The following is a 14,123-nucleotide window of genomic DNA, read 5'->3' as shown; positions in this document are numbered from 1 at the left end:
TTTGGAATTAAAGCTTCCTGGTAAATACAATCTTTTATCAAAATACATTGACCCTCTTTAATTGTAGTAATTCTTGCCTTAATATTTGCTTTGACTTTTATCAAGGAATCAACATTGGTATTTTTGGTTAGTATCTCAGTGATATATTGTATTTTATTCCTTTAATCCTTTTGGGTTAAAATTTTTGTTCTTAGTAAATACCTTAGTATTTGTGGGTGTCTTAAAATGCAGTGTGATTACAACTATCTCTTAATTGAAGCATTTAATTCAAACTTTTTTTGTAAATACTATGTATTTATATTTATCACCTCATTCATCTTTATTGGGGTGCTTTTCTTTACTCATTTCTGTTAGCATAAACTTTTCTATATTTTCCTCTTCCAGTGGTTCAAAGTTTTGCATTCTGTTATTACTCTTTTAGTGGTAACTCAAAAAATTTCACTAGTATACTAATATTAAAGTCAGAATTCATCAGTATTTCTATTCTTTCAACAAAGATCTTAAAATATTCTTTCTAGCATTTGTTTCATCTTTGACATTATTGCCTATTATTTTACTTCCTCCTGGTTAGTAACCTTTTGTGTTACGAGTTTTTTGTTTTTTGTTTTTAACCATTCAGTATTCGTTTAGATTTACCCATGCATTTTCCAGTTTTTTGCTCGGTTTTGCTTTTTTCACTTCTATATGAGTTTATTTCTCCTCTTTCAGAAATCTCTTATATTTCTTTGAGTTTGAGTGAGGTTTTTCAAGTTTTAAACTCTAAGGATGTTAGAAAATGCCTTTTCTTCATTTTCATGTTCATGTTACTGAACAGTACTTTAGCTGAGTATAGAACTTCAGATTGACTATTATTTTTCCTTAGTTAGTTTCAATATAAAGTTGCATTGTCTTCCTGCTTCTATTGGGCTGATGAGAAGTCTGCTTTTAGTTTTGATATTCTTATATAGGTAATTTTTGTTGTTTTAATATTTCCATTTTGTTTTTGGTGTTAGGATGTGTCCATCCTAACATAAATAAATAGATAAATAGATTTGTATTTATCCTGCTTGAGACTCAATATGCCATTTTTAGTTTGAAGATTTTAGGTAGTTCATAGATATTTTTTTTTTTAATATTGTACATTTTCTTCCTGGAACTTCTTAGGTAGTCTGTTTTCCTTATCTTTATATTTTCCATCTTGTTATTATTCTCTGTCTTACTTTTGAGTAATAACTTCAATTCTGTGTTCCAACTTACTTCTTCTCAGTTTCCTCCCTTTGTCCTTTTTTCTCTTCCTCCCATTTCTCAATTTATTTTCCCTTTCCCATATATCCCCTCCCCCTTTTTTGGGAGCCTAATTGTGTATTATTTATAATTTATCCAGCCTAATAGTGTATGATTTGTAATTTATCCATTTGTGTTTTTAACCTCTCCCTCCTCCCTTGTTTTTTTTGTTTTGTTTATTTCCTACCCTGCTTTCCCCCACTATGTAAATTTAGTGAACTGGTGATCAAAAATATTTGTAGAAGAGTTTTTATTTGCTGACTAGTTCATTATAAATAGATAGGGAGTCAAAAGGAAATTAGTCTAATTTTGATTCAGTATCTTTTTAGCAAGTATGTAGTTACCAGGCTTTCCTAACATGCTGTGTGAAAAGGAAATCAAGAGACTGTCTTGGCTCCTAAATTAGGTCGTAAAATCTTGAGTTGATTCATGTTTGCTTTTGCTTTGTTTTGATTTTTTTGTTTTGCTTTGTTATTCTCTCATTTTCTTCTTTCCTCTGGAACATTAGTTGCATTTGAAACATTAACTTCAGGAAATGTAGAGCTAATTATAGTAGCCTATTTATTCTAATTTCATAGTCTTTGTTACTCTAAACTACTATGTGGGGAAAAATAGAATACTTTTCCTGTTTTTCTCAGTTGTGTATGTTTTTATTTTGAAAGTCTATAAAATATGTTTAGTATTTGATGACTTCATATCTTCCTATGGCAGATAATAAATTACTAGTGTTCTATTCCTATTACACTGGAGGCTGAATAACATAAGGTTAAGAGCATGGGCAGTGGATCCAGGCTGTATTGTTTAAATCCCTGTCTCTGCTTTTTACTAGCGGAATTACTTAAACTCTCTGTGCCTGTTTCCTCATCTATAAAATAGGGATAATAATAGTACTTATTTCATAGTGTCATTGTGAGAATTATAGGAATTCATTTCTGTAAATCACTTACAAGAGTGTCTAACATATAGGAAACATTCAGTTTATGTTAGCCATTATGTTTTTCTAGTTCTGTGAAAAGTCACACAGGTAGTGTTACTGATAGGAGTAGAATCTGGGTGTCCTAATTCCAGTATAGATGAAGCAATGTTTTACCTGTCAGGAGGTTATGCAGTCTTTTCTAGTATAAAAATTTCTAAGTTAATAAATGAATCGAATAAAGTTAAAATAACTTGTTTTATCAGTAGTAAAACATATTTGAGTACATATGGGCTGAGCACTGTGTTAGGTTTTGGGAATACTAAGGTAGACACAGTTTATATTCTAAAAAAGCTATAGACTAGTCCTGGAAAGAAGACAAAAAAACATGTAAAACAGTTATTTCCATAAGATAGAAATGTAGAGAATCCAAGGGAATAGAGAGGAGAGGGCATCCATCCCTTCCTTTGGGAGGGTGGAGCAAAGGGGAAACAGTCTTGGAAAATTCCATAGACAAGGTATCACTAAAAAATCATTATGATTATTCACAGGGTAAGATAATACATGAAAGAGTTTAAAGTGCTGTCTATATGTTGTTCACTATTTAACTTTATTCTGAAATCTTCTATTGAACCTTAGAGCATTTCAAGAAATTAACTGATAATTACCTTTGAGTTTCATAACAATTAGTAGTTTATTCTTCATCTCACTCCCAGCTTCAAAAATCTTTTTTTTCCAGTGCCTTTTATACATTTATTTCTCATTATAAAAGAAATACAAGCTTTTTAAAACTTTTTTAAAAGATCTTATTTATTTGAGAGAGAGTGAGAGAGAGAGAGAGCACGAGCAGGGGGAGTGGCAGAGGGAGAAGGAGAAGCAGGCTCCCCACTGAGCAGGGAGCCTGATGTAGGGCTCCATCCCAGGACCCCGGGATCATGACCTGAGCTGAAGGCAGACACTTAATCGACTGAGCATCCCAGGCGCCCCAGAAATAGGTGCTTTTTGCAAACAAAGTTGAATAATAGGAAGTATTTATTAAAAGTAAAAGTTCTCTATTCCCCATTTTCTTCAACCTTCTCAGTCTCCCTGAAGATAAACCAAACAACAAAATGCATAATATGTATATGTCTGCATCTTGCTTTGAATAATAATTTGTCTCCTTTACTTTGCATTCAAGACATTTTACAACATATTTCAAGGCTATTTTTTCAATTTTATTTTTATCAAAATGTTTTAGGCTCTAACTAAAATGAATTATTTTTTCTGTATCCTATCATGCTTCATACTTTCCTCACCTTTTTGTCTTTGCTTATGCCTAGAATGCCCTTCACCGCTTCATGTTCAAAGTCCTTTCTGTCCTTAAAAGTCTTTTTATTTTTTTTTTATTTTTAAAAAATTTTTTTATTGTTATGTTTATCACCATACATTACATCATTAGTTTTAGCTGTAGTGTTCCATGATTCATTGTTTGTGCATAACACCCAGTGCTCCATGCAGAACGTGCCCTCTTTAATACCCATCACCAGGCTAACCCATCCCCCCACCCCCCCCCTCTAGAACCCTCAGTTTGTTTTTCAGAGTCCATTGTCTCTCATGGTTCGTCTCCCCCTCCAATTCCCCCCCTTCATTCTTCCCCTCCTGCTGTCTTCTTCTTTTTTTTTTTTCTTAACATATATTGCATTATTTGTTTCAGAGGTACAGATCTGAGATTCAACAGTCTTGCACAATTCACAGCGCTTACCAGAGCACATATCCTTCCCAGTGTCTATCATCCAGTCACCTCATCCCTCCCACCCCACCCCCTACTCCAGCAACCCTCAGTTTGTTTCCTGAGATTAAGAATTCCTTATATCAGTGAGGTCATATGATACATGTCTTTCTCTGTTTGACTTATTTCGCTCAGCATAATACCCTCCAGTTCCATCCATGTCATTGCAAATGGCAAGATCTCATTCCTTTTGATGGCTGCATAATATTCCATTGTATATATATACCACATCTTCTTTATCCATTCATCTGTCGATGGACATCTTGGCTCTTTCCACAGTTTGGCTATTGTGGACATTGCTGCTATAAACATCGGGGTGCACGTACCCCTTCGGATCCCTACATTTGTATCCTTAAAAGTCTTTTTAAATAATAAATCCTCTGTTAAGCTTTCCTACTTTCCGTACTTTCACCCCTCTTTTAGTTTTGAAAGTAGTTTTGTGTTTCTAAATTGCCATTATACTTTGTAACTTCACTTTCAGTACCTAACACTTTCTAATGTGCATACAGCTATATGTTTGATTTTGTGTGCCCTGGACTATACTGACAATTCCTTTAAAGCAATATAATCTGTATTTGAGCTTTGTGATACTTAAGTGCCTATTTATAAACTCTGTTGTTATGTACCTATTTACTGAATAAATGTGTTTTAGATAAGATATATAATTACTCTTAGGAATACTGATTTTAAACTGTCTTGGGGATAAGTTGAGAGAAGCATAGCTGTGAATTGAAACTAAAACTTGACTTCTTTCCTTGGTTTGGTTAAATATTCAAAATAAATTTTGAATAAATCTCTGAGACATTGTGTTTTTTTTTTAGGAAACAAAGATTATGATAACCTGATTTAACCTTTTTTTTTTTTTTTTAAGATTTTTTTTTTTTGGGGAAGAGAAGGGGAAAAAAATCGGGGGGGGGGGGTCATGCAGAGGGAGAGGGATGCAGGGCCTGGATCCCAGGACCAGGACCCTGAGATCAGGACCTCAGTGAAGGCAGACACTTACCTGACTCAGCCATCCAGGTGCCCTTTAACCTGTTTTTAAAATTAAAACTAAAATTTTTAAAAACTAAAGTTGTGATAACAAGGATATAAATAAATGCATGTCTCAAATATTTAATAGGATAAAATTTTAGGAGCAGTTCTTTGACTTTTTTGAGGGAAACTCGCCACTATGACTATTTGCTTAACATGATTTAACATATATGTAGTCACTAAAAACTTTTCGTTTCCTTTTCAGAGAATGCAGAGTCTATTGATCTTAAACAGTTTTTTGACCAACATTTTTCACATATATATTACGTGTTCTTTGAGAATTTTGTGACTATTGAAGCTAGTCTTAAACAGAAAGGTAAGATGTTATAATTGGTCCTGGCGTATGTTGATGTTTCAAACAATTGTCATAAGTAACCACTTAAAAATAGACTCTTGGACATTGGAATTTTAATGTTATTTCACTTTTTTTTGTGAAACATCTTTTAGATACCCTTTCAAAGTATGGGTTAGTAATACTGTCTTCATTCTTTTGAGAAGGCTTGGAAGATTTGCTTTTTACCTGGTCAGATTTATTTACCCGTTTCCTCATTTTCTTTGCTCTGCCTTTAGATGCCTGTGAAGTTTGAGCAGTCATTCTCATATTTTCATTTTCAGAATTTATTCTAAGTTCTCCCCGGTATATTTTTTTGTTTGTTTTTTTAAAAAAGATTTTATTTATTTATTTGAGAGAGAGAGAGCACGTGCACACACACATGAGTGGGGGAAGGGGCAGAGGGAGAGGGAAAGCATACTCCCCACTGACCAGGGAGCCCCAGGCGGAGCTTAATCCCAGGACCCTGAGATCATGACCTGAGCCCAAGGCAGACACTTAACTGACTGAGCCACCCAGGCACCCTTCCACAGTATATTATTTGTTTTTAGATATAAATATGTAGAATCTAAATTTAATTGTTGAAAAGAATAGAGATGCTACAATATTATCTATACATTGAACAGAATATGCTTTAAACATTTTATTAAAGAATCACTGAGAAAATACTTTAGTGCTTGAAATACTTTAAGCTTTTTAAATGGTAACAGTGAGGACAAAATGATAATGATTAAAATATTTTTCTGTAAAAATGTTTTAGGTCACAAGTCTCAGAGGGAGGAATTGGATGCTATACTTTTTATTTTTGAGGTAAGTATCTGCCAATCAACTTTTTTTCCCTCCAAAATAATTCTTGGAACATACAAAGGAATATATTGAAACTATAAAATAGCATATATCAAAAGACTGAATTTGCTGTGCTAAGAACTGAATCACATTTTTTGACCTAAAAATATATCTGACTTAATTCTTAATTATTTTTTGAAATACATGTGTTGTTTTTAGGTAGAAATAGAATTATGTTTTTATACATTTGACACCACAAAATTGGTAATACTATAAAATAGTTAAGTGTTTTATAAATTGTTTTTCTGTATTACTTTGGATTGGGTTGGGACAAGTCTTTATTGTTAAATAAACAGAAGGAAGTAGCAACATTTGATGCTCTACTAAAATTTATATTTTGTTTTTGGCATACTGATAAAAATTAGGGTCCCTTCACTTTTAAAATAACTCCTTGCTTCTTCATTCTGTCTTTCAAATCGAGCAATGATAGGAGTATTCTGATCTTTAGCAAGAATTCAGAGATCTGGAGAAAGCCAGGATTAGATCTTGTGACTTGAAAGACAGTAAAGAATATGGAAATCTGTGTCTCAACATTGAGCTATTTTGTCTGTTGGTAATTAAAGATAATTCCCTGTTTTATACTTTGGGTACTTTGATATGGTTTAGAAGAATTTGAAGAATCTGATATCTCTCTTAGGTATTGATTTAGTTGTTGATTTAGTCACAGTTAAAAAAAAAAAGAATGGTTTTTGTTTTTGTTTTTTTTAAGAGTTCTAGATGGAAGTAACTGGTGTTGGTACCTATTGTGCTGTTTATTTTCAGTAATCATTGTCCCTGAGGAATTGGCTTATGTTTATCTCTCCAGGTGTTTGCATGAACTATTTACAAGGGGAATGTTAAAACATAGATGTTTTGAGAAAGAATGAAAGTATCAGAAATCATTCAAATTATGTTCTCTAATATGGAATTAAATGAGGAAATCAGTAACAAGGAAATTTTGTAAATTCATAAATATGTGGAAATTAATGAACACACCCCCAAATAATCAGTGGCTCATAGAAAGATATGACATACCCAGACTTAGGGAATGCAGCTAACCAAGCACTCAGAGGAAAATTTATAGTTATAAACTTGATATGATAAAAGGAAGAATTATATCCCATCAATTACCTAAGCTTCCACCTTAAGAAACTAGAAAAAGGAGCAAATTAAACCTAAAGCAAGCGGATAAAAGGAAATAATAAAGATTATAGCAGAAATAAATGGAAGAAAGATTTTAAAAATGGAGAAAACCAACAGAACTAAAAATCAGTTCATTGAAAAAGATCAAGAAAACTAATAATAGTTAGCCATACTGACTAAGTAAAAAGAGTGAAGAATTAAATTACTAAATTCAGGAATTAAAAAGGAATATCACTACCAACTTCATAGAAATTGTAAGAGAATACTATGACCAACTGTATGCCAACAAATTTGATATATAAAATGGAAACGTTTCTATAAAGACAGAAAGCAGTGAGATTTAAAAAGAAATAGAAAACCTGAAGGAGTTAGAACTAGTGAAAAAAGGAATTAGTATTTAAATAAAATCCCACCAAGAAAAGCCCAGACCCAGATGACTTCACTAGTGAATTTTAACCAGACATTTAAAGAAAAATACCAGTTCTTCACAAATTCTTTAATTAAAAAAAGATGGTATTTCACAGTTCATTCAATGAGGCCAGTATTACCCAACCAAAACCAGACAAAAACAAGGAAAGAAAATTCTAATAAAATATCTTCATGAGTATTGGCACCAAAAAAATCCTAAAAAAAAAAAAAAGTAAACCAAACCAAGATACATATAAAAAGGATTAAAAGGATTATACAACATCACGAAGTGGGATTTATCTACAAAATACAAAATTTAACATCTAAAAATTAACCAACTAGTAATAATAATTAAAGACAAAAAAATGCATGTTATTATCAATAGACAAAGAAAAAGCATTTGGCAAAATCCAATACTTTTTCATGATAAAACACCAAACAAAATGGGAATAAAAGGAAACATCGTCAGTTTGATGTAGGACATCTATAAAAATATCATTCAAGACCATACCTAGTACTGGATACTGAGTGCCTCTTTCTTAAGATTAGGAACAAAACAAGGGTATCCACTCTTGCCATTTCTATTGAATATTGCACTTGGTTCTAGCTAGCCAGGGAAATTAGGCAAGAGAAGGAAATAAGATTGAAAAAGAAGTTAAAAAAAAAGGTATCAGCAGAGAAGGCAAGATAATAATTTCTGGAAAGTGTTCCTTCAGGCATTCATGCTTGCCCTGTGTCCAGGAAACTGAGGTGTATTGATTAGTTAATGGAAGATCTCTCAGGATCTTCCTTCTGTTAAAAAATAGTGTTTATTTTCCTCTATGTAATATATACTGATCGATTGTCTTTAATGAATGACTGAATTTTCTTAGAATAAAAAGATGTTAGATACAGGGCTTTCATCTTTTGGAAAAAATATTTAACCTTTGTGCTGATGTTTTTTTACTTACAAGGGGACAATAATATCTGCCTGACCTCTACCTTTAGAGACTAATGATGATTTTTAAAAATCAAGAAATTTATAAATTAACTGACTTCCTCTTTTTGGAATAAAAAGCATCATTATGTAGTGTTAATAATATGATGCAGGATTTATAATCTGTTTTCTTCTGTTAAGACTACACATGGTTTCTTTCATCTTTATAGTAACCACATAAAAATAAAGACATGTTTATTTACATTTTATAAGAGGTTAAATCTGAAGTATAATAGTCATAATTTAGGAATGTTTCTGAGTAGTTTACAAACTTATCTTTTCAACTTCTAATTTTATCTCTTTCCACACCAAAATAAATACAATTATACAATTGTTGGCTAGAGAACTTTGAGGAGGGCAATGGTAAAGAAGTTTGTTTAATTCATGTAAAATTTCCTCATCATTCTCTTGTATGAGATGGACTAATAAGATCATATCAAGTGGAAGATAGGTGTAAAACATGCATACTATCTTTTGGGGCAGAATAGTATAAAAGTACATATTTTGGAATTAAGCATAACAAGATTGGAATCAGTTCTTCCACTTTCTAATTTAAGCACATTACTTAACCCATTTTCTCATTTTTTAAATGAGATTAATAAACTCTCTCTTTAGGATGGTTCTGAGGATTAATGAGATACCATTACATGTAAAAATATCTAGTGTTTGGCCCTTATGAACACTTTGGTTCATGGCATTTCTGAAGTATAACAGTATAGTAAGAGCAGCAGTAACAACAAACTCACACACACAAAACTCATTCAGCAAGCGGATGAGTACTGGGAGCATAGTTCAGTACCATAGTAAGGCAGCTGTTGAACTAGATTAATTCACACAGTAGAAATTTGTAAAGGGAATTAAAGGTAAAATTTTGAAAGTGTTATATGTAAAAAGTGTTTACTTCCAATTAATGAAAACCTGTATTAGTTTAACTGTAAGGATCCTGAATTTTTAAATATTGTTCTTATACCTATAGCCATCGTAAATATAAGTACCTTTGGGTTCACATGAATCAAATCAGTACAAATATTTGATGTGATTTTTGTGAAATCAAAATATTTTCCCTACTTTTATCAAAACAGGAGGAAGAACTACTCGAAGTGAGACAAAATGTCACACAAATAGTAGTATCTGAAAGAATTCAGAACTTATCAGTAATACCCACAATATGGAAATTCTAAGAATAGTAAATGATCATTTTGAAATATGCTAGAGTTCGTTATTTATTTATTTAAGATTTTATTTATTTATTTGACAGAGAGAGACACAGCGAGAGAGGGAACACAAGCAGGGGGAGCGGGAGAGGGAGAAGCAGGCTTCCTGCTGAGCAGGGAGCCCGATGTGGGGCTCGATCCCAGGACCCTGGGATCATGACCTGAGCCGAAGGCAGGCGCTTAACGACTGAGCCACCCAGGCGCCCCTAGAGTTCGTTATTTAATCCATAAAGAGGAATATACTTACTTTCCACATCATTGTAAAAGATAAATTTCATTAATGTCTTGTTCCAAGTCTTCGTTAGTATAGCTTGTTGGGTTTTGTTTTTGGTGTTTTCAAATACTGATCAATGTGTCAGTGCTGAAATAGTGCAAGTACTGTCAGATTAACTCAAATGCTATTTTGTGTTTGTGATGCTATCTTTTACATAAGAAACTGTTATAGGCTTATTATAAGCTCTTTAATTTTTCACATTGCACAGAATGTGGACTCATTACTTGCTTTTCATTCTTTGTTTTATTCATACTGATTTTTAGAAAATTTTACAACTTCTTCCAGAGAGAATTCATCAGCGATGGCAGTTTCATAGTATTGGTAAGTGATTTAAATATGTATTTCACATTTGACATAAATGATAATATATGAAAATGCTCTGTAGTGGGTTAGTCATTATTTGAAATGAATTTCTAGTTTATGTTTTAGTAAAAACAAAGAATACAGGACTTATCCTTAATGGGAGTATGAGATAAAAATGTAGATGAAGGATTTCCAGTCAAAATGGCATATTAAATTTCTTTGATCTGTCTGTTCCTTTACTTTAGTAATGATAAAACTAAAAAACCAAAAAAATAAAAGGCTCAGCATCACAATAAACATCTCAGAATCAGAAATGTAAAGTGCCAAGTAGAGTGAATACTTGGGCTCCAGATTTGAAAGCAAGCGGTGTCATACGGCAGTTTGCTCCACAGAAAATAGTGAGGGGAACTAGAGTTAACTTTCTTGCTTGAAGGGCCAGAGGAGAGCTTTCCAGATCATGGAATGAAGCCAAAAAGGAAAAAGGGCAAAAAACCCCCTGCTGTGGATTACTGTCAGAGACTAAGTAGGGAGGAGACCACAGACTTTGTTTCCAGGAACTAAGCCAAGGTGCTTGCCGGTTTGGAGTCTGGTCTTAATAACAATAACAATATCACCACAGGGCTCTTGAGCTCTTGTTCTCAGACATTTTCCCCCTCTGTGGTTAGAAAGGAGTCTGCAGGTAAGGATTGTTGGCTTTGGTTTGGGTGTCTCAGTGATGGCAGTTTTGATTGCTAATGATTCTCATGACCCTTCTCATGGGGAATATGTGGACGGCCATCCTGTCTACATTGTTGAACTAGAATGTTATAGGCCTTATATTCATTTGTAAAACGTGTATTCGTTTCTCTTAAAAAGGAAAGTCATAGATTTTACTTAGGCCCCACATTTTTTAATCCATTATAGCAAGTGAAATCTTTTTGGACACAGTTTATAAATGGGCAGAGGATTCGAATAGACATTTCTCCAAGATATACAAATGACCAATAAGTACATGAAGAGATGTGCAACGTCATTAGTCAGTAGGGAAATGCAGATCACAACTCTAAGGAGATACCACTTCACATCTACTAGGATGACTATAAGCCAAAAAATAACAAGCATTGGTGAGTCTGTGGAGAAATTGGAACCCTCGAACATTGTTGGTGGGAATGTAAAATGCCGCAGCTGCTTTGAGAACCAGTCTGGCAGTTCCTCAGAATATTAAACATAGAGCTCCTCTATGACCCAGCAATTCCACACCCAGATATACCATACCCAAGAGAAAGGAAAACATATGTCTGCATAGAAATGTATACTCCAATGTTCATAGCACCATTTTTCATAGTAGCCAAAAGATGGAAATTACCCAATGTCTGTTAACTGATGGTTAGATGAATAAAATGTGTTTTATTTTAAAAAAGAAAAGTCTCTTGTGGGGCTTTGAAACTATAAGTTTTCAAAAACTTTTATAAGTTTTATTTATTTCTCAGAGACAGCGAGAGAGGGAATACAAGCAGGGGGAGTGGGAGAGGGAGAAGCAGGCTTCCCATGGAGCAGGGTCCCCAATGTGGGGCTCGATCCCAGGATCCTGGGATCCATGACCTGAGCCGAAGGCAGACGCTTAACCGACTGAGCCACCCAGGTGCCCCTAAGAGTAGCTTTATTGAATTATAATTTATATAGGTAAAATTCATCTATTTAAGTAAATAATTTAGTGATAAGCCTTCCCAATTAATTCCAGAAACAAAAGGAACTCTGGACATCTAGGAAGGATATTGATGCAGGGGCTAAAAAAGACAAAATCCTAAGTAGTAAAGTCTTTTAGAATGAACTTTTTGGATAAAGTTTGAGACTAAATATAACATACCCATTATATATAAACAACTCTTACAACTTGATAATAAGATGATAAGACAAATATTTTTAAATTGGCAAAATATTTGACTAGGTTTTATATCAGAGAAGAGATATGAATTAGTAATAAGCACTTGATAAGGTACTCAATAAAATAGTGAAATCCTATTTTGTGTTTCATAATCATAAAAATGTCTTTGAAGGTTTTTATGAAGAAAGTTTTTTTTGAGACATCTGAACTTCAAAAGTTTATTGTATCTTCTAAGGAATGTAGCCTTAAATCTTCAAAAGAGCTTTAGGCTCTCTACGTGTCATGATTAATAATATCCCAGTAAATGTCTAACTTTGAGAAGACACGTAAGTGGTCATTTTTCTTTGTCATCCAGAAAAATCCTAAGACTGTTTTCTTTCATTTTTGTCTTATATATAAAGGAAAATAAATCAATGAATCTAGTTGATTTTTTAAAAGTAGCTTTTTTTTTAAGAATTTTTAAAATTTATTTATTTGACAGAGAGAGAGAGTGAGATGCTTAACTGACTGAGCCACCCAAGTGCCCCTAAAAGTAGCTTTATTGAATTATATTTTATATAGGTGTAAAATTCATCTATTTAAGTAAATAGTGATTTTCAGCAAATCTTTAGAGTCACCACTGTCTAGTTTTAGAACATTGCCTCACCCTGAAGTATTCCTTCAAGCCCGTTTACAGTTAGTGCCTTTCCCACCACCACAGTCTGCTTTCTGTGCTCAATAAATGTCTTTTTTTTGACATTTCATATAAATGAAATCATATAATTTATAGTAGTTTGCATTTGGCTTCTTTCACTTAGCATAATTTTTTTGTTTGTTTTCCATATTATAACATGTATTATCATTCCTTTTTATTGCTGTATAGAGTACTATGATATGGCTATATCATGTTTTATCTACTCACCAATTCATGGGCATTTATATTGTTTCTAGTTAATTATACCTCACTTACTCTATTTGTTTTATTGTAGATTCCTTTCAGTTTTCTAAATATAGGAACATGTCAACTGCAATTTAAGATAGTTTTACTTTTTTTTTTTTTAAAGATTTTATTTATTTATTTGACAGAGAGAGATAGCGAGAGCAGGAACACAAGCAGGGGGAGTGGGAGAGGGAGAAACAGGCTTCCCGCCGAGCAGGGAGCCCGATGCGGGGCTCGATCCCAGCACCCTGGGATCATGACCTGAGCCGAAGGCAGATGCTTAATGACTGAGCCACCCAGGCGCCCCGATAGTTTTACTTTTTTATTTCCAATCTGGTACCTTTAATTTCTTTTTTTTCTTTTCTTTTCTTTTCTTTCTCTCTCTCTCTTTCTTTCTTTCTTTCTTATTGTTTCTCTAGTATAGTGTTGAATGAAAGTGGTGAGAGCAGACACTCTTGTATCATTCCTGATGTGTGGGAGAAAGCAGTTACTCTTTCACAATTATGTATGGTGTTAGCTATTTTTATAGCTATGACAAGAGCCTTTATTATAGTATTCCTGGGAATAGCAAAAATTTGAAAACAAACCAAATGTCCTAACATAAATAAGATTAATAGTATGGAATGAAATTGTATACAGCAGTTAAAGTGAATTAATTAGAGCTATATAGATCACTATAGATAAATTTCAGAAGCTAATGTTGGTTGTAAAAAGTTACTTAGGTAGGGGGGCCCTTGGATGGCTCAGTCATTTGGGCGTTTGACTCTTGATTTCGGCTCAGGTCATGATCTCAGGGTCATGAGCTTGAGCCCCAAGTGGGGCTCTGCGCTGAGCATGGAGCTTACTTAGGATTGAGCAGCACCCCCAGCCCCCTGCGCCGCTTTCTTGTG

General features: G+C 33.4%; 1 protein-coding gene across 11 annotated transcripts in view; it reads left to right on the top strand.

The window, feature by feature from the left end:
* RALGAPA1 (Ral GTPase activating protein catalytic subunit alpha 1) overlaps positions 1-14,123 on the top strand; it is a 247,521-nt gene that overhangs the window by 32,263 nt on the left and 201,135 nt on the right. For all 11 annotated transcript variants that reach the window (XM_032404962.1, XM_032404961.1, XM_032404954.1 and 8 more), the window contains exons 2-4: positions 5,182-5,292; positions 6,068-6,117; positions 10,411-10,468. In XM_032404962.1, coding sequence (XP_032260853.1) covers positions 5,182-5,292; positions 6,068-6,117; positions 10,411-10,468 — 219 coding nt within the window. The remainder of the gene's footprint in view (positions 1-5,181; positions 5,293-6,067; positions 6,118-10,410; positions 10,469-14,123) is intronic.

This window comes from Phoca vitulina, unplaced genomic scaffold, assembly GCF_004348235.1.
Source record: "Phoca vitulina isolate PV1807 unplaced genomic scaffold, GSC_HSeal_1.0 scaffold7, whole genome shotgun sequence".
Taxonomy (NCBI): domain Eukaryota; kingdom Metazoa; phylum Chordata; class Mammalia; order Carnivora; family Phocidae; genus Phoca; species Phoca vitulina.
This window is presented reverse-complemented; position numbering and strand designations above follow the sequence as displayed.